Source organism: Exophiala spinifera (assembly GCF_000836115.1).
Source record: "Exophiala spinifera strain CBS 89968 unplaced genomic scaffold supercont1.6, whole genome shotgun sequence".
NCBI classification, from domain to species: domain Eukaryota; kingdom Fungi; phylum Ascomycota; class Eurotiomycetes; order Chaetothyriales; family Herpotrichiellaceae; genus Exophiala; species Exophiala spinifera.
Window position 1 is genome coordinate 1,054,437 of NW_015622518.1, and position 18,926 is coordinate 1,073,362.

At 50.4% G+C, this 18,926-nt stretch overlaps 5 protein-coding genes across 5 annotated transcripts; 1 reads left to right on the top strand and 4 right to left on the bottom strand.

The window, feature by feature from the left end:
* Positions 1 to 29: 29 nt before the first annotated feature.
* Positions 30 to 1,463, bottom strand: PV08_08298 (uncharacterized protein; the record flags this gene model as incomplete). Its single annotated transcript, XM_016382624.1, has 1 exon — positions 30 to 1,463. One exon carries the CDS (start codon positions 1,461 to 1,463, stop codon positions 30 to 32), a length of 1,434 nt encoding a protein of 477 aa, XP_016233327.1.
* Positions 1,464 to 2,612: 1,149 nt separating this feature from the next.
* PV08_08299 (uncharacterized protein) lies at positions 2,613 to 7,701 on the bottom strand (the record flags this gene model as incomplete). Its single annotated transcript, XM_016382625.1, has 10 exons — positions 2,613 to 3,327; positions 3,444 to 3,719; positions 3,781 to 4,469; positions 4,522 to 4,655; positions 4,719 to 5,338; positions 5,390 to 5,785; positions 5,836 to 6,653; positions 6,708 to 6,979; positions 7,027 to 7,429; positions 7,492 to 7,701. 10 exons carry the CDS (start codon positions 7,699 to 7,701, stop codon positions 2,613 to 2,615), a joined length of 4,533 nt encoding a protein of 1,510 aa, XP_016233328.1.
* Positions 7,702 to 8,515: 814 nt separating this feature from the next.
* On the bottom strand, positions 8,516 to 11,467 carry PV08_08300 (uncharacterized protein; the record flags this gene model as incomplete). Its single annotated transcript, XM_016382626.1, has 1 exon — positions 8,516 to 11,467. The coding sequence occupies one exon, from the start codon at positions 11,465 to 11,467 to the stop codon at positions 8,516 to 8,518; it is 2,952 nt and encodes a 983-aa protein (XP_016233329.1).
* Positions 11,468 to 11,935: 468 nt separating this feature from the next.
* PV08_08301 (uncharacterized protein) lies at positions 11,936 to 13,383 on the bottom strand (the record flags this gene model as incomplete). Its single annotated transcript, XM_016382627.1, has 3 exons — positions 11,936 to 12,154; positions 12,210 to 13,105; positions 13,155 to 13,383. The coding sequence occupies 3 exons, from the start codon at positions 13,381 to 13,383 to the stop codon at positions 11,936 to 11,938; spliced, it is 1,344 nt and encodes a 447-aa protein (XP_016233330.1).
* Positions 13,384 to 17,494: 4,111 nt separating this feature from the next.
* Positions 17,495 to 18,618, top strand: PV08_08302 (L-lactate dehydrogenase; the record flags this gene model as incomplete). The annotated part of the gene is made up of 4 exons (XM_016382628.1): positions 17,495 to 17,703; positions 17,751 to 17,842; positions 17,889 to 18,175; positions 18,226 to 18,618. 4 exons carry the CDS (start codon positions 17,495 to 17,497, stop codon positions 18,616 to 18,618), a joined length of 981 nt encoding a protein of 326 aa, XP_016233331.1.
* Positions 18,619 to 18,926: the final 308 nt, after the last annotated feature.

An 18,926-nucleotide genomic window follows, 5' to 3' on the forward strand; every position in this document is an offset into this window, starting at 1 on the left:
CTCCAAGCCTAGCCACCTCAGCCCTGAAATCACTGCCCTTGCTGTAAAAACGGCTGATCCTCCTGGCCTTGTTTCCAGAAATATTTCGATCCCGGGTGCGTGTCTGCGAGCCTCCTCTGACCCAACTGCCCTGTGTAGTTCTCACGGATAGTGCCTCCTGGCACGGCATAGTCCTCCCAGAATAGTCCTCTCTTCCACAATTCTGGAAGCAGGAATTCAATGATATCGTCCAGCGTTCCGGGTATCGTCGCGCTGGAAAGGTTGAATCCATCGACATCGGCCTCCCGCACCCATTCCTCAAGCCCATCTGCCACCCTTTGTGTGCTTCCGATGATTCGAGTGCCCGACCCACCGACGAGGAGATAGTCTGCAATCGCGTCTTTGGTCCACTTCTGATCACCACCACCAGGCACCGTTGCAGCCCACCGGTTTGCCAGATTTCGGACGCCATTGTGTTCGGCAACTCGAAAATCCTCATCGTCAGGGAACTTGGAGATGTCGATGCCAGTCCAGCCGCCGAAGAGAGCCAGAGCGCCCTCCCGGTCCCCATAACTTCTCAACTTCTCGTACTTAGCCGACGCAGCTTCGTCGCTCTCCGCCACGATCACGAGTATCCCCAAGATAATCTTGATATCTCTGGGGTCCCGTCCGGCCTGTTTGGCCTGCTCTCGGATACTATCCACCGTTTTGCGCACTAATGCTGGAGTCTGACCGGAGACGAAAATTGCCTCCGCATGTGATGCGGCAAACTTGGTGCCCGCCGGGGAACTGCCAGCTTGGAAGAGGAGGGGAGTTCTCTGCGGCGAAGGCTCACAGAGATGAGGTCCCGGAACCGTAAAGTACTTGCCCTTGTGGTGGATTTGGCGGACTGCATCGGGTCGCGCATAAATGTCCCCCTGTCCGACCACGGCGTCGTCCCTCCAGGACCCTTCCCAGAGCTTGTAGACCACATTCAGATATTCATCTGCAATGCAATACCGCTCATCGTGCTCGACCTGCGTGTCAAGACCGAAGTTTCGAGCAGCAGAGTCTAGGTATGAGGTTACGATATTCCAAGCAACTCTCCCGTTGCTCAGGTGGTCGACAGTAGAAAATCTACGCGCCAGAGAATAAGGCGGCTCATACGTGGTCGAGGCCGTAACCCCGAAGCCAATGCTTTCTGTCGCCGCAGCCATGGCAGGCACGGTATACAGCGGATCCAACAACGGTATCTGACTTGCTGCCGGCAACGCAGGCGCAATGTTGGTAGGCCCTTTGTAGACATCGTAGCCTCCCAACACATCGGCAAAAAATATGGCGTGGAATTTGGCCTTTTCTAGCTTCTGCGCAAGCTCGACCCAGTGGTGGATGTTGTTGTACTCACGCCCCTTGTCTCCCGGGGCGCGGAAGGATCCAGCACTCAGATGGCTGGGGGTCTGCATGACGAATGCATTGAGTATAAGCTTTTTCTTGAGGTCGGACATTTTGGCTGATGGTAATCCGTCCACACGAAGATGGAGAAAGATGGAAGATGTAAGATCTTTGAGCACGGAAGCAATCATGCGTCCAAAAAATCAAATTCATGGTGCCGGGTTCTGGTCCCACGAGATGTCGTGATATCGGCATGAAAGGTGCAATACTTCTCCAAAACACCTCCAATACTAGCCAAAATGCTAGGTACAGGAGTTTATATTGCCTGGTTCGGTTATTCTGGGCTTGCAAGACTTCCGCAGGGGAAGAGCGGTACAGATTGCGTAGATTGACCTGCTATCCTCGCAGCTCTCGTCAATTCCCTGCTGATAAGAGAGCCGCGTCCAATAGAGTCTCGATGGCAGGATTGCGGTGTGCCTTGGTTGCTAGAGTAAGTGACGGAGTTGTCGGCCAATCTCAACAGCAGCAGCCTCATCGTGAGGCGCGATTACTCATATTGTACAATAGACGATGAGATAGGCGAAGTGGGACATGCTCCTGATCTGTGGCGGTTGACATGTGAATCGAGACAACTGCTTCGGGCAGTGTAGAGAGATCGCGCACTATCGACACTAAATTTGCTCCTTGAAACAGATGTGCACCAGACAAAGGTGTATAGAGTGGATGAAGAAAAGGTGATAGGCGCTCAGCGTTGAAGATATACAGTTTTCATCAGTTCTGCCTCACTTTCACTTCACTTTCGTCGCATCCTTACCGCACTGGTCATTCACATTTCTCTAATTAACCGCAAACTCTTGAGGCCGACGCCTTCTTTCTGTCCTTGACAGTTCTTTATATCAAGGTCCCGTTTTGTACTAAACAATACAACTTTCGTAGTTAGGTATGGGGAGACACACACTTTCAAAAGGCCTTTTTGATCTGGTGTCCTCTCTAGAAGGAAAATAAACTTACTGGCGTCCTCCAGGAGGAAAGTAAACTCAGAGAAGCGATTATCTTCCCAGATGTAATGGCCCAGTGTCGCACGCCTAGTACCATGTAGGTCTGTACTAGGTAACTAAGACAACGAGCATGCTTAGATGGCTCTGCTCGATAATAGATAGGGTAGGAGATTTGATAGAGAACGTTTTACTCATACACAACGATAGTTCTGTACATTTACGTATACAGCGCTGTCGCTCTCGGGAGGTGCCTTTTACTTTCTTCTACACAAACCTAGCATTCTCAGCTCGTTTGTGAAAAGGCAACTTCTCCCTCCGTCCTGTCACGAGCGTGTGACACCGCTTCCCTGCCGTCTTGATCCATCCGAACAACAGGTTACGCTTGTGCGGTTTCCCTCCCACGGCGCCGACTTTGCCGCCCCATTTCTTCATGCGGAACGTGTAATACAGCACGGGGATCATGAAGAGGTCGAACGCAATGTACGCCCAGATGAGGCCGAAGTTGCGCCAGCGCAGCGACCACGAGATGCCGCGGGGGCTGAGGTACTGGTCGGCCACGGTCAGCTGGCAGTACGCGCAGTCGCTCGTGGCCGAAGGGTTGGAAAGCGTGCCGGGGGCCAGCTGCAGGTAGGGCTGGAGGTACTCGCCGCACGTCATGTTGGGAGGGGGGTTGAAGATGCTCATTTCGTTCTTGGCGCACACGACTCTGCGGCCGTGCATCGCCGTGCCGACGATGCCGTCGATGATGTAGGTGAAGGGGCTGACGCGGTACATGAACTTCCAGAACCCCGGGAGGGCGTTTGGCGGTTGGAGGACGCCGTTGAAGATGACGCACATTGCGAACATCAGCGTGGCGATGATGCCGGCGGTCTCGGCGTCCGGGAGCGCTGCGATGACCATTTGGGAAAAGGAGCTCGCGTAGACGAAAAATTGGACACAGAATAGCATGACTAGACCTTGTCGTTGGGATGATTGGATGCTATATTTCGCAATAGGGGTGAACGAAGCCCCATTAGTTAGCGGATTGTTCACCAGGTGCGGTGTATACATATTGGCAGATTTTTGACAATGTGCATCTGGAGAATACAAACTCACCCAAAGACTGAATAAAAGTATGAGGCATAGGCCATAATGCCGAGAAGAGCCTGGTACGGGATCTCGACTAGAATATTGGCCAGGAGGAAAGCGACAAATGAATACGTCTTGGATGGACGTTCGCGCACCTCGTAGAGAGATCGTTGAATGACGAAACGAGGAATGATCTGCTGTATTAAAGCAGTAAATATGGCTGTAAGCATGAAGACGCTAAACAAGACATTCTGCAAGCCTTGTTGCGAGCTGTCGGACTGCCAGAATGAGAATCCGATGAATCTAGGAAGACGAGTTAGCCGCGACGATGACTATGGTACACTGAGAAACACATATCACTTACAGGGCAGACGTAATGCCTAATGCCAATTTGTGCCAGATATAACCTGGTGTTCTCCAGTACTGTTGGAACGCCCGGACTGTGTTGTAATAGGTTTGGGTAGCGACCGGCATGGCGAATTGGCTGTTGTCTTCTTTGCTCAAAGTTTGGTTGGCAGTGGCTTGGCTCCTCTCGGCATTGATTCGCTCTAGTTCTTCGAGTATGGCCTTATTCTCGTCGCTAGATCTCCATATGTCGACCCAGTCAAGGTTTCCTTGAGCAGCAGCGGCTTCGGGACCCACGACCTCCAGGATATACTCGGCCACATTTTCAGATTCAGTGCAATGTCTGGCTCCGTGCTTTTCAAAGTAGTTGACCAGAGTCTCTGAGTTGGAGCCGATTTCGCCAAAGTATACGGGCCGGCCGCCGGTGGTGAGAAAAAGCAGTCGATCAAATTCCTGGAACAGCATTGCACTAGGTTGATGGATCGTTGACAGTACTGCTTGCCCATGGTCTGCCAGTTTGCGTAGGAAGCGAAGGATCGACCAGCTTGATTGAGAATCGAGGCCGCTCGTAGGCTCATCCAAAAAGAACAGCAGCGAAGGCTTCGCAGCGAGCTCAACCCCAATCGTCAGGAGTTTTCGCTGTTCGACGTTCAGGCCTTCACCCAACACACCTACAACTGCCTCGGCAAAGTCTTCCATGTTGAGCATCTTTGAAATATCAGTACGAGGGTAGTGTCAAACACGAGTGGCACAGGTTTACCTTGATCACTTCTTCAACGTAGTTGTACTTCTCCTTTCGAGAGACCGACTGTGGCTGGCGAAGAACGGCACTGAACCGTAAGGCCTCCCGAACCGTCGAAGTTTCCAAGTGAAGGTCTTGCTGTTGTACGTAACCTGTGGATGATGGTAAGTCTGCTGATTTATACCAAAGGAGTCCCCTCGTTCCCAAAAACTCACCTGTTTTCCTTTGAAAACTTGCATCCAATGCCTTGCCGTCAACAAATATGTCGCCAGTAATAACTCCAATAGATGTACGCTGAGCCAAAACATCAAGGAGGGTTGTTTTGCCCGCACCGGAGACGCCCATCAGCGCAGTCAGTGTCCCCGGTTTGACCCAGCCGGAAACCTGGTCAAGTAACCTCCGGGTGCCTTCCTTGACCGGAATATCGTAATTGACATTGCGCCACGTGAAGACGGCCGTCTGCGGCTGAATTGCTTGCACCTCTCTTTCTTCCATAGTGTCCTTTTCCAATACTGGAATCCCAGCACCGGATGACTCCTTGTCTGATTTCCTGAGGCCTTCCTCGATATATGCAGGTACATGACCGCGACGGAAGAGTAAGACTTCTCCCTTGCTAGTAGGCTTCGAGTTGATTTCGGTAACTCCCAGGTAGGTAAACATGAAGAATCCAAGGAATCCAACCAGTATCCCGAGATTTCGCCATATATGGTCGTAGCTGTATTTAAAGGAGGACTCTAAGTAGGCGTCTCCAGACACAAAAGATTGGCCAACAACAGACCCTGGAACGGAGCAGATGAACGTGTCTCCGACGCGTTGCGCGTACGCCGGGATATAGCTGTATCATTAGTACAAGTACACACTCTCGGGACTTCACTTAGTTGCTCACCTGCCACAGGGAAATTGTCTGCCATGGAACTCATTGACCAGCATACCTTCAAATGAAAAAGCCACGGGGTTGATCCAGGAGCACCATTTTAACCACGGGTGCATGTTTGGTCGAGGAATGGTGAAACCTGTATATATCACGATCGCGAGCATCAACACTGCGGCTATCGCTAGAGCTTGAGAGATTGTTTTGGTCGCTGCGCCAATGGACCTGAAGAGGCCCGTCATGGATAGTCTGGTCAAGAATGCGAAAAGGAAGAAAATGAAGAATTGGGCGGCTTCCCTCCTGAGACCGCCCAGGAAGTAGAGAGTAATGTTGAAGATTACCGCGGTCAGTATTTGGACTGGGAGATCTGCTATCACCGTTGCTATCGCCTCTGCAAATGGGTGATAAAAGCTTTCAAAGTTAGCAGGGAAGACAACCAAGGGCCATAAGAAAGTACTCACGCATAGGAGACTTGTTTTTCAACAATCGGCCTTTGATCGTACAACCGATTGATTTCCGTAATGGCAACCAAGGCATTAAGTAGAACCGCATTGAAGATGATTGAGCTTTTGGCGAAAAAGCTGTTTGTGTCTTGTACCATACCGTAAAATGCAGAGCCAATGATCAGTGCTATGCTGCCTTGCCCTATGATCAGAGTGAGTCGGATCACCTTTTCATTCCAAAGACGCTGGAAGCCACGCTTGGTACAGATACTGATCTGTGACAGGATTGACACCGTGTAAGGAGAGCTCGGTGGAACACGGTGGGATTGCACTGCTCGACGAGCGACCTTGAATTCATGAACAGCATCAGTATCTAGAACCTTGTCTTCGTGGGTTGCGATTTCTTGTAGAAGCATCTTGCGGAGTTCGGACTTCTGCCAGTAACTTTCGAATTCCGCCGCTGTCCGCGGGACCTTTTCTTCGTATCCCGGGCGCGCTTTTCTCTCTTGTGGATTGCTGACCGAGGTTAGGAAATCTGGTGTCGTTTGCCGAGAGGGACAAAGATAGCCCATGTTCACAAAGTACTCCTTTGCAGCATTGACAGGACCAAAAAAGATTTCCCTGCCCTCGTACAAGACTACGACTTTATCGAATGTGTCGTACATAGATTGAGAAGCTTGGTAGGCAGCAACCGCATGAGCAGATCCTGCCAAATCAGCAGAAAGCCGGAGAGTTCGCACAAAGGAGAGCGCGGACGAAGAATCGAGTCCCCGGGTGCTATTGTCCCAGCATCCAACAGGGGAGAAAGCCAGTATCATCTCGGCAATGCTAACTCGCTGTTTCATGAATTAGCGCGGCCCTTCATAAGTAAATAGTAAGAAGGTCGCTACCTTTCTTTCTCCTCCTGATGCCCCTCGAACATATTCATTACCAACTCTAGTATTCTGAGCGTGGGTCAAACCACAGACTGCCATTGCGACCGCCGCCATACGCTTGACGTGCTCCGCCCGGGACTCCCCTAGCACTGGATTCGGGGGTGTACGCATGGCCGCGGAAAACTCTAGCGTCTGCTTGACAGTCAGGTGTGGAAAGTGTCTTTCGATCTCTGCGTTATACGCTATTTCCCCTCGAAAATTTTTGATCATCTCACGTTGAGGAATTCCTGTGCACATGTTAGAGTGACGACAAAAAGGTCATTGAAGGATGTACCGCTATAATGTATGTCAGAGCCTTCTCCCACCTTCAACCCATAAAGTTCTCCGGCCAATGTCTTCAGAAGCGTTGAGCAACCGCTTCCAGGTCGACCCAGAACCAACAGCATTTCTCCTGGGTTTACATGGCCGTCAAAACCCTTGAGAATATTTCGTTGGGGTTTCTTTGCCAGCCGAATCCATTCTCGAAGGCGCAATGGAGCCAGGAGATATGATGCGACGGTCGGTTGGAGGTTCATGGCGATACCAGAACCAGAAACGCTCAAGTTCTTGAAAGTGATCGAGGCACGTCGGAACTTGACGTTGGCTCCTTCGGCGGCGCGGAGGACCATTCTCGCCCATCTGTACACGTCGAAAGCTGGATCAAAAGGATCTAATGTTGGATCATGGATATCCCCTCGCTGTAGCAGACAACCATCAGCTGTGACTAATTGGTAGTGTGGCGCTGTTGTTGGTGCTATACCTTCACTTCACTTGCAACCCGTGTGAGCTCAGCACGATCGGCTGCCACAATGGCCTCGTAGTCCCCAGCACTTGAAAAGGATCTGGTGGAACGAGCATTGGGGTCAGAGTGCAGCTCATAGTCGCTATTCGAGTCGTTGGAAGAGTCTTCGAGCTTCGTGTCAGAATGGTCTGGCTTTGAGCCACTGTGTACCTCATTGTCGGACTGCATAGCGATTGAGGTCTTCTATTTTGACTTGTTCTTGCACATCATGAAACGTGACTTGCCATATATAATGAGTTGATATTGAGAGTATGCCTAGGCTCGTAGGTATTAAATGTACTTCCGCCAAATGCCGCAGCCTGCAGCATGGCCTGGCCAGAAGCCAAACTCCCCACAGCGAAGCCATGAGATTCCCAGGTCCGAGTAACTTACCATGATGCACGGGCGTCATGTCTTCTGATTTCGGGGTATTTTTTGTGGCACGGCTGTTCCGTGTGGGTGAAATTTCAGTCAGTAATAAGGCATCTTACCTTTGGAGTCGTATGATATCTTCACGTTAGCGCCAGATTTGGTCGGACATGGACCATTGAGATTGCCGACAGTGGCCTCCTCACGCGTACCTCGTATTTTTATCACTCAACCACTGGAGTCGCCATCATCACCAAACTGTGCTCAACGGACCGCGAAAGACGTCGGTAAGTGCAGATGATCTTGAGGTGGACCTCGGCCGGATATTTGCGTGTGTGTGGATGATCTCGACGGTGACCTCGGCCGCATGTTTTTCATGTGCAACCACGTACTCGTCTTTAACCTGAGGTCGGCCTCGGAACACTTTTGGAGCCCTCTACGGGCCATCGACCATTGCACACCACATAGACACGATGTGTATGGGGAAAAGAGGCTTTCTGATTCCGGTGAGCAAAGAGCACCAAGTGTCACATATTATACAATATTATACATCTCGCACATCCTGTGCATATGTATCAGCCCATCTCAAGCTTGCTATCACGAGACCGACGTCTTTGACGTATGGCAGTAAAGTCTATCTCCCTAGTGCTACTCCTCCAGCACGACGAATCTTTCCATCCTTTGTAGCTCGAGTCTTGTGTCCTGGTGCGGCGAATTTGGAGTAGGTGCGCAACCGCTTCGACTTCCCACCCTGAAACTGAACAGCTGAAAGCTCCTTTTCCCATTGTTCTAGAGTCTCCCATTCATCATCACTGAGATCGTCATCTTCGATAGCCTTTGGTCTATCTTCCGAGCTTTCGCTCGACAGCACCTTTGACGGCACCCTGCTTTGAGGAGGCCGAACATGATTCATACCACCATCATTTATGTCGTCGAAAGAGAATGTCTCAACAGACCCGGAAGAGGAGGGTTTGCTCTTGCGCGACTTCGTTGTGCGAGCAATTGGCATCTCGACATCTTCAATAAGATCGTCCTCGAAAACGCTGGCAAATTCCTCCTCTTCTTCCCTCTCCGTCATCTTCTCCTGTTCCATCTTTTCCATCAGCTCCTCTGCTTGATCTTTCAGGCGCTGATTACGATTGCGAGCACGTTTCGCTTCTTTAGTATCTGGGCCGCCGAGCCGCAGACTCCTCGAAATGCGTGTCTTTGCTCCCAATGCCCACAAATCGCCCCAACGGGACTTTCGTGCGTCACGATATGCTTGTTTCCCAAACGATCGCGGTACAGTCCATCTCTCAATCTGACCAGCAGGTGTGCAAACATCCATGATGATATGGCCGCGTCTCTTCATCGGAGGAAACACGAGACGGGGGAGATTCCAAGTAGCAGGAAGCGATGATCGCTCTTTGCCATCGGGAAATGGGTTCGAATGCGTCAATGCCGTGTTAGGATTGATATCCTCAAAGCCCGATTGACATAGCTGCATCCACGTTTGGTAATCCTCTCCCATAGTCTTGGGGTCAGGATGACGCGGTGCCGAAAGTCCATCCTCGATACCCAGCCAGGATTCGATCTGTCGTCGGCGAAGATCATCGCCTCTCATGACGGAAATATACGAGAAATCCACATCGTCATGATTTCGATCTCGTGCCCCAAGCACGCGTTGTAAATAGTTTGGCCGAATATATCTCTGCTGAAAACTGCAAAAGTCTTTTCGTCCCTGAGAAATTCCTGGGACGCGGTACATGGGGCATTTTTCGTGGTTCGTGCAAGGCGCAACAATCATGCCCGGCTCCCGAATATGCGTTTCATCACTTCCATGTTCATCGCTGTATGCCGTCTTCTTACCTTCAGGAACAGCAATATGTCGTTCCAAAAGAAGTTCTCGAGCACCGGCAATGGCTTCGAAACCCCGAGGAACGCCCTTCTCAATCAAGATGAGCACCCCACCCTCACGGTTGGTCATCGACCACAGATTCTCAACATGCTGCTTTTTCATGTAGTCTTCCTGTAATCCAAATAGCGAATGCGTAGCAATGACTACATCGAACTGTTTTCGTTGTTGTGCTGGACGGTCGTCTTCCAAAGTAGGTATGTCCCGGGTATGGACGTAGTTCGGCAGTCGAGGTACAAACGTCGTGTTTTCCAACAAAGCCGCAGCTCTGTGTCGAAGGGAATCGGAACCAGTCAGCACGACCGATTTAGATGCCGGAGGAGGGGGCGGGTTGCGGTCAGAATCGTGCATCGCATCCCAATGGGCCTGCACCAGCTCCCGCCAAGCAATGATGCCTGCACCTCCGGCACCAGCGTCGAGAATCCGAGGACCTCCCTCTTTGGCGAGTAGATTGTTGAGCCAGGTCGACCCTAATCGCTTGCGAGTCTCAACCAGAACTGACATGACGGCGGCGTATGTAGGAGGCATGACGGTGGTTACGAAAGCGTTTGCCTCCATCTCACCCATGCTCTGCTGAGAAGCATCAATTGGGATGGAAATCTGTGCCCTCGCCCGGCCTGATCGTGGAGTTAATGGTGAGTCTGGCAGGCCTGGGCCTCCAAAAGTCTTCTCACATATCTCCTTCAGATGTTTGTTGGAGAAATTGCTCATTAGTCTGTTCACCGGACGGACAAATTCTCCCTGGGGGAGTTGAACGTTGCCATTACTGGTAGAGAATTTGCCCAGGCGTGTGAAAGGATGCATTCTAGCCGAGTCATCGTCAAAAAATTCTTCTTCGACAATCTCATCGACCACATTGGCATTCAGTGATCGAGCAACCTCCATCGCCCTCTCAGCAGGAGATGTTAAAAGGCTCGACGTCATAGCGCCCTCATCGTCGAAGGCAAGGTCTTCCTGAGCAGGCCGAGGCGGTCTTGAAGATCTGATTCCATGCATAGCTTCGCTGGTCATAGGGTCGTTCGTGGAGGTTTGGTACTCAATCACCTCGCCCTCTTGATCATATAACCACGTTTCTGGGCCTCCATCCACCTCAACGGCATCGTCTTCATTTAACAACTCTTCGTGCGACATGGAGACAGGATCGCCGTAGAGTCTTTTGTAGATTTTGAGCTCTCCACCGTTCAAAGCAGTCTCAGGTAATGTGTCACCATACTTCTTTCTTGCTTCCCGGACCACCTCTTCCAGTGTAGCACCGTCGTTTCTTAACTCGGCCAATACATCTCTTGTACCAAGCACAACTCTTTCTGAAGCATTTTCTCCGATTGGGCTCGTAAGGAGTGATAGGTCTCTGTAGTCTTGGGCCAATGCATCTTCGTCCCCGATGGATTGGTCTACTGGGTTCCCCAGCCGGTTCAAAGTATCGGTCGGAGCTCGAGAGAGATCATCATCAACAAAACGGTCGCCGACGTTTCTCAAGGTCTCGTGAGAACCGGCCATGCTCCGGTGCAGAATCTTGGAGGCCTCAGAAAAGTATCTCAGCTGTAATCGAGGTTTGGGTATTTGCCGCCATGAAAGCGGCACATGTCGATTTCCGAGGGCGACCGGTGGACCACAGAAGCCTCTTTCAAGCAGCAGTTGCAGGTCCTGCCGACAGGGATGACACAGACCTGTCGGCCTCGATCGAGACAACATTTTGAGGTGGTTTGCTGAAAAGCCTGCAACCTCTGATGCGTCAAGGAAACTTCTACACATGGGGGATGGACGAACGATAAAATGTTGTACACGATTCCGCCCAATCAACGCATGTAGAATTCGGCTTTGCGTCTGCGCGAGGGCGTTCTTACGCTAATTCTTACGCTAACCATTTATGGTTAGTCCACTACATAGTAACACGCCTCGAGATCAACTACAACATCAAGATGATCAATCTAATGCGATGGGCATGAGTTAGACTGTCCTTGTACTCCTCGCTGTCGGTTAGGCAGTTAAACCTCACTTGATTCCCTTTCGCACGATCGGAATATGGTTGATTTTGCCTTCAACTACCCCCTTGTCTGACTACCTTACGCAACATGCATGTAACATATCTGCAGAGTAATACATATGGCCATTGATCTTCTTTGCCAACGGCAGCCACCTTCTACATCAGAATTGTTGCAGTTATATCGCAGCTTGGCTGGCGTACAGGGCACCCACTACTGTGACAGCCATTATTGGTGAGGCGGCATACGAAAGCTGGGATGGAGTCAGCAGACAGCCTTGAACTGAAATAGGAGGACTTGCAGTCAAGATTTTGGATATTGTCATCTTTTCATCGTCGTCTACTCCACTTACATCGGCCATCGCAACGAGTTTCATAGCCGGAGGCCCAGCTGGCATCTGTGCATCATTAGAGGGTCGTTTCGACATGGGATGAAGACTGTCAAGAACTTACGATCATCATCGTAAACCAGAGGATTGGATCGTCGGACAAAATTGCGGTCTTGGTGGAGAGCCCCCAGATAACGGCGGTGGACACGAGAGGCCACATTACCAATCTGACAAGCAGTATGAAAGCCGTTGGCGCCCAAGGAAGCGCCTTCTGCTCGCCCCGTTTCATTTTTCTCAGGGACGAAGACAGCGCAACGCCAACGACCACAACTTGCAACGTGACGAACAGCTGGCCAATCTTCTTCAGCGACTCAGTGATCCAGGCATTGAAAATACCTCCCTTCATGCTCTCGTTGAAAAATGCTCTGTGCAAAGGAGGCGTCAATCCAATGATGGCGCCAATGACTGCTCCAATGAGGGGCGCGTTGAAAAAGTCGGACACAAAGCTCAACGTGTCTTGTGTGCGAGGAGACAGTTTATCCCAGTGCTTCTTGCCGATGCGATACGCCGCCTTGTGTACCGCATCCTCTCCACTTCGAACACGATGGGGTAAGAGGGAGGTCAACTCGTCCTGATCAGCACCTCCCTGTTCGACGTCACTATTGTTGTCCTGATGATCTTCATGATCCTCCCCTCCATCGTCTCTATCGCCTTCTGGCTCGTCAGGTGCATTCTCGGCATCGACCAAGCGTGGGCCAATAGCAAAGGTCAGACAATTTGACACAATAGCACAGACAAGAAAGTACGATTCTGCCCTGCCAACGGCCGAGGAGATATCGTCATCATCCACAATCAGCTGGTCGAGAATTCCGGTTGATTGTAAAGACTGGATGAGTAGGAGAGGAAGGCTTGTAGTGTTGTTGAATGCAAGAGCTGGCGTGACCCAAGAAGGAAACTTGAGGAATTTGACAGCCAACACGCCAATTCCCATTGACACGAGTATATATGCGAGAGCCCAAACTAGTCGATCAGCCCCGGAAAGCTTTTGCAAGCGAGTGATAGAACATACCCAGGATTGGAAGATATTTTGTTCCCGTCTCAATATGTAATTCACTGCCAACTTTGGTAATTAGGAGCGCAGGGAGAAACATGCGCACACAGACCTTTGAGATCCTTTGTGACGAAGGGCCGTCGAGCAACTTGAATTGGCTCGCAAGCACACCGTAGAATATGACCAGCAGGATTGACAGACATGCTTGCAATGCACCCAAGAAAGACTGAAAGATACCTGACTGCATGATTGCCTCTATCGGTAGTCGAATGTGCCCAACGGTAAACCCTATTACGCACCCAAGGCTTCCTATTACGCACACATCCCAATTGGGTTAGCGCATCTCGGGTAACCTTCCTTGTCAGGAATAATTTTCCCTTGCATCCCCCCCAGGCGCGCCTATTCACAGCGTTCTAGGCTCGAGTTCTAGGCGGTGTTTCAGGCGCCCTAGGCTCGCACAATATCATGATGCTAGGAACGATGCAAGGAATGATGCAAGGATCGATGCAAGTGATGCTGTCCCAGTGCTAGTTAGAGGCGGCTCTCACCTATTTTCTATGGGAGTTCCTTTCGCCGCGCATTGCGCTCCACACCTAGTCTAGTCGAAAGGTCATGGTTCCTGGGATATGAGTTGACTGTCCTCGGCCTCGTCCTCTTCCTCCGCGGCCTGTTCCTGCGCCTGTTCCTGCGCCTCCGCGGCCTCTTCTTGCGCCTGTTCCTGCGCCTCCACGACCGCTGTTTGACTCATTCAGACGTCTCCTTGCCTCCTGATTGGCCTGTTCTATTGCGGCGTCAGTCCGCTCAGGCTCAGTCAACATCCGCCTGTCATTCACATCATATCGATACCGCGGGATAACATCTGGTGGTTGCGCAACCTCAGCATAGTTGAATGTGATCTCTCGGCATCGATCTAGACGCCAGTGAACGTCGAAATCCTCAACCTGTAGAGGCTCCATTAATTCAATGCGTGCTCGGATGATATGAGGACATGGAAGGCCCCATCGACGCTCGAACGAGCCTGTGCAAGGTCTCCATGTTGTTGGAGGAGCCCGCAAGGTTGCAGGTGTTGCATTTATATGAATATTGTGAGGCTTACATACCTCTTCCACCTTGAGAAGTGCGTAGATTGATATATGAGTGATCACAAAGGCCCATAGTTGACTAGTGAACTGAGGCCTTCTCGATTGGCTGTTGTTAGCAAGTTTTGCCATGATCTCAATAGCCATATCTCTGTGAATATATTCAAACTGTCGAACGATAGTTGAGATATCGCTTTGAGTGCTAGATAAATGACTCTTTAGCACTCGATGCATTCCTTCTAGACGTGAGGTTGTGACATTGCCAAAATGACGATAATTGTCGGTGAAACAGCGCCAAATTCCTTGCTGTCTCATGAACCAGGTATGGAAGAGATAGTCATAGATTTGAGGCTCGAATCGATAGTCTTGTCTTAGTCTATTCCAGGCTTCATTAGCGAGATCCTCAGTAGATACATTAACACATTTCCACCAACTATTCATGAGACACTTTAGTTGGACTTGAATCTTTGTGGCGTCCTTATCGATATCCTCCTGTGTTGCAAATCCAAGATCTCGCTGAGTGAGTGGTCTCCATATTTTTTTAGCCTTGCTCATGATTGCCTTGTTGATATGCCAGAGACAGAGTAAATGTGAGGCAAGTGGAAAGACAACCTTGATAGCATTAGCAAGAGAATAAGCGGCGTCTGTGATAAAAACTCGCGGAGGTGAAATCTGACAGTGTTTAAGGAGTTCAAGGAGACTTCTTAACACCCACTGATAAGTGATTTCATCCTCCCATCTAATGAATGTCGATCCAAGGAAAAACGATTCATTGTTTGCCGTCACACCAACCATATTGACCAGTGGCATATTGAAACGATTAGTTTTGTATGTAGTATCCACCAACAGAACATCAGGATAAAGTCGAAAGAGATCAAGACCTTGGTGGTGAAAAAATGCGAGGCCCTCAAGTTTCAAAGTCTTAGTGTTGTACAGAGTTCGATGCTGCCATTTCTCTGTGATTGCTAGAAGGAGTGCCTGAATAGGTGTTCTACCATTCAAGTCAATCTTTTCATGCTTTTTGCGCTCGTTCTCGACATCCTTCTGTGTGATTGGAACATTGTATAGTGAGCGAATTCGAGAGACAGTTGGTTGCGCTCCAAGGCCTTCATGAAGTTGCTCCTTAATGAAGTGAGAGATCTCACCTTGACGTCTACGTCGACGTAGACTAGGATGTGTTGAAGGGCCCCATGAAGGCTCATGAGAGTGCTCAGAATGAGTATAAATAAGTCGCCATAATGAGCCTTCCATAGAGCGCTTCAGCACCATTCGAAAGTGACAATTCCGAGTCAAGGTGCCCTTATATCGAACATGATTAGCGCTTCTTTTTTTGTTCCGCGGGTCGGCGCGATCACAGACTAGGTAGATTGAATTGATTTCGCCGCCGATATTGGGACGACCTTGCCGATGAATGCGAAGGCCATATCCGCGAGGCCCTGTCCACTCATCAAGGAACTCCCAGGCCTCCTCAAGTGAGTGAAACCTAGTGTCACTAGGCGGGAGCGCAAATGGAATCACAGGGCCCTGTTCCTGCGCCTCCGCGGCCTCTTCACTAGGTTGCGCGTCGTCGAGAGCCTCCGGGGCATCTTCCTGCGCCGCCGCGCCCTCCGCGTCGGAGTTGCACTCATAGAACTCATCATTTGAGGATGTTTCATAGGCCAACAGGGCCTCCATTTCCGCGGCTAGTTGAGCGGGGGTCGACATGGCTAGACGGCGCAATGATAGACGCAATGATAGGCGTAATGATAGGTTGTTGCGAGCAAGGAACATGTTGTTGGGAGGGTTGTGAGCGAGGAGTAGGCAGGGATAGCATGGAAAGGGGTTTACCTCAGTTGTGCCAAGACCAACGCTAACCCAATTAGGTTGCGCTAACCCAATTGGGATGTGTGCGTAATAGGAAGCCTTGGGTGCGTAATAGGGTTTACCGTGCCCAACACAATCTCCGGAATGGTACCAGGCGTGATGCTCTCAGTGCTGACGCATCGGGAAAGAAGTCGCATGGTGATGAAATCCAAGAAAGGCATACGGCAAATAAATATTCGGTCCCTACCTAAGCTTTTGCGCGCGCACCGGTGTGTGAATGTCAGTGAGAAGACTTCCAGCCATGGACGTCATGTATGAAACATGCAAGAATTGTCAAATGGGTCACTGATGGCAGATCCGTCGATACGCTCAAGGGTGGATTTTTGCGGAGATGGATCTCAAGGCCGATGACGGTAATTGGCATTACGCCCACTCACTCTGTATTACGCACAACGCCAAGGCTATCGATAAGTTGTTCTCCTTACCTACGAGTAGGAGCAACCTTTTATAGATGTTCCTCTAGGCGTTCTCCTCAACTAGAGTAGTATTTTATAAGCGTTTCTCTAGGCGTTCTCCTTAACTAAAATAACCTTTCAAAAGCGTTCCTCTAAACGTTCTCTTACCCAAAGGTAAATCTTTTACAGGCATTCCCCTTGGCGCTCTCCTTAACTAGAAGTACATAATCTTTTACAGACGTTCGAACCACTTAACAAGAAGTCGAGAGGGCAGTGTTGATGATTAGCGTCCAACGAACATGTCGAGAGCCTTGCGCAATTAGTCGATTAGGTGCTGTGCGTAATACAGAGGTGGGTGGGCGTAATACCAGTTACCGCCGATGACGAGTTCCCTGAACATGCAGTCTGTCGGAGGCCCGTCGAGTGCCGGGGTAAAGATGTTCCGGGCACTGTGAGCCCGCGACGTTAAGCCAGCACCATCCGGAGTAAACTAGCTGGGTGCTTAACTCAGGTACAAGGCAAGGCAACTTACCTGTCTGTTAGTTTATGAATTAATTAATAGGCTCTGAGTACCTAAAGGCTGGGTCTAAGCTCTCTCTACTATGATCGAGATCGCTTGCAAAAACATCCACCTAACGGGGTATGTATCTCATCCAGTTCGAGACCTTCCCTGAAACGCCACAATACCTGATAGTACAGTTCCAAGCCACAGACACCTTGCTCCTCGATGTACTCGTATCTGACACGACATGGCTGACTGTCTGTTTGCTGCAGTACGTACATATACTAGTTAGTTCATGCTCAGCCAAGCACTGGCCACATGAGTTCGAGCTTCCTTTCAAATGTCAAAGATGGCACAGACATTCTACACTAATGATCTACTGCCCATAACTCTCCCCGACTAACAATCTGCCACATCATATCTTCTTCAGTCTTCGACATCAAGAAACTGATCCTGAGAAGCCGCTGTTTGTTCATACTCTGACGCTCCCGTTGTTCCTCGTCACATCAGCGAGTCCAAATGGACCCTCCACCCATGGACCCAGAGGTTCCAACCTCCAGATCTCGCATTGCTATCTTGGGTGCTGGTAGTGTCGGCAGCGCTATAGCCCTATGCCTCATCCTTAACCCTGTGGCCAGTGAAGTCCTACTTGTTGACCCGAACACTGCGCAACGAGATGCTCAAGTCAAAGACCTCGAAGACGCCACAACTTACCATGGTGCTGTCGGGTATACTTATCACTCTGGTTTTTACGCATAGGCTGACCACTTCACAGCGGCGGAGGCGTTCGGATCCGTGCGGGAACTCACAAGGAGGCTGGTCAATGTGATATTGTGGTCATCAGTGCCGGTGCGAAACAGAGACATGGTAAGCCTTATATCGTTCCAGAGAAACGTGATCTTGACAACTCAAGGTGAGACAAGAACGGCCCTTCTGGGTCGTAACCTTGCAATTCTGAAATCCGCTACGAATGACATGAAACCGTTTTCAAAGCACACAGTCGTTCTACTTGTGGCCAATCCAGTCGACGTCTTGACCTATTTCTGTCAAAAGTTTTCTGGTCTCCCTCAGCAACAAGTTATCGGGAGTGGTACTTTTCTCGACACCGCACGACTACGAGGGATCCTTGCAGTAAAGTTGGGTGTGGATGCGAGCAGTGTGCATGCATACGTGCTTGGGGAGCATGGCGAGAGTCAAATGGTAAGGTATACCAATACAAGCGAGACCTATATTGTTAACAGTAGCGATAGGTAGCTTGGTCCTGCGCCACCGTGGGTGCCATGCCATTAGACCAATGCCTTCCGCCGGGTACCGACCTCGACCGCAAAGCAATTGCTTTGGAGGCAAAGGACAAAGCCGCTAAAATCATTGAAGCCAAAGGAGCAACCGCCTATGGAATTGGCGCGCTGAGTGCGGCCATCTGCAAGTCAATATTGTTCGATCAGCGCATCGTGAGACCTATCTCCCACTGGATTGAGGATCTTGGATGTTGCTTGAGTCTTCCAGTCGTTCTGGGCCGAAAGGGTATTGTTCGTTCCCTCAGTATACCACTGAACAAGGAGGAGCAAGACCTCTTGATCAGGAGTGCCGACACTTTGAAGCAGCTGATAGCCGAGGCCGAGGACTCTCAACAGCGGGACTAAACCCGCTCGAGGAGGTGCTCCTTTGTTATATTCTGAGAAATGTCATGACTAAGCGCCGTATATGCTCAAACCGGGCGCTCTCACTGGGCACGAAGTTGAAGCTTCCTCACCTCAGCAGAGCTAGTAATCAGGGTTCCTAGCATTGAGTGGAAAGTCATTCTAGAAGAGGCAACCGTGGGCGACAGGTAAGCAAAAGCTGTCGAGGAGCCCGTGTAGCCTCGCCATTGAAGCGGGCAGAGGTTGCTGCACAGAAAGTCCCCAATATTCTGGTTACTTGTTAAGCCACCAAGACGATACCGGCTCAATTC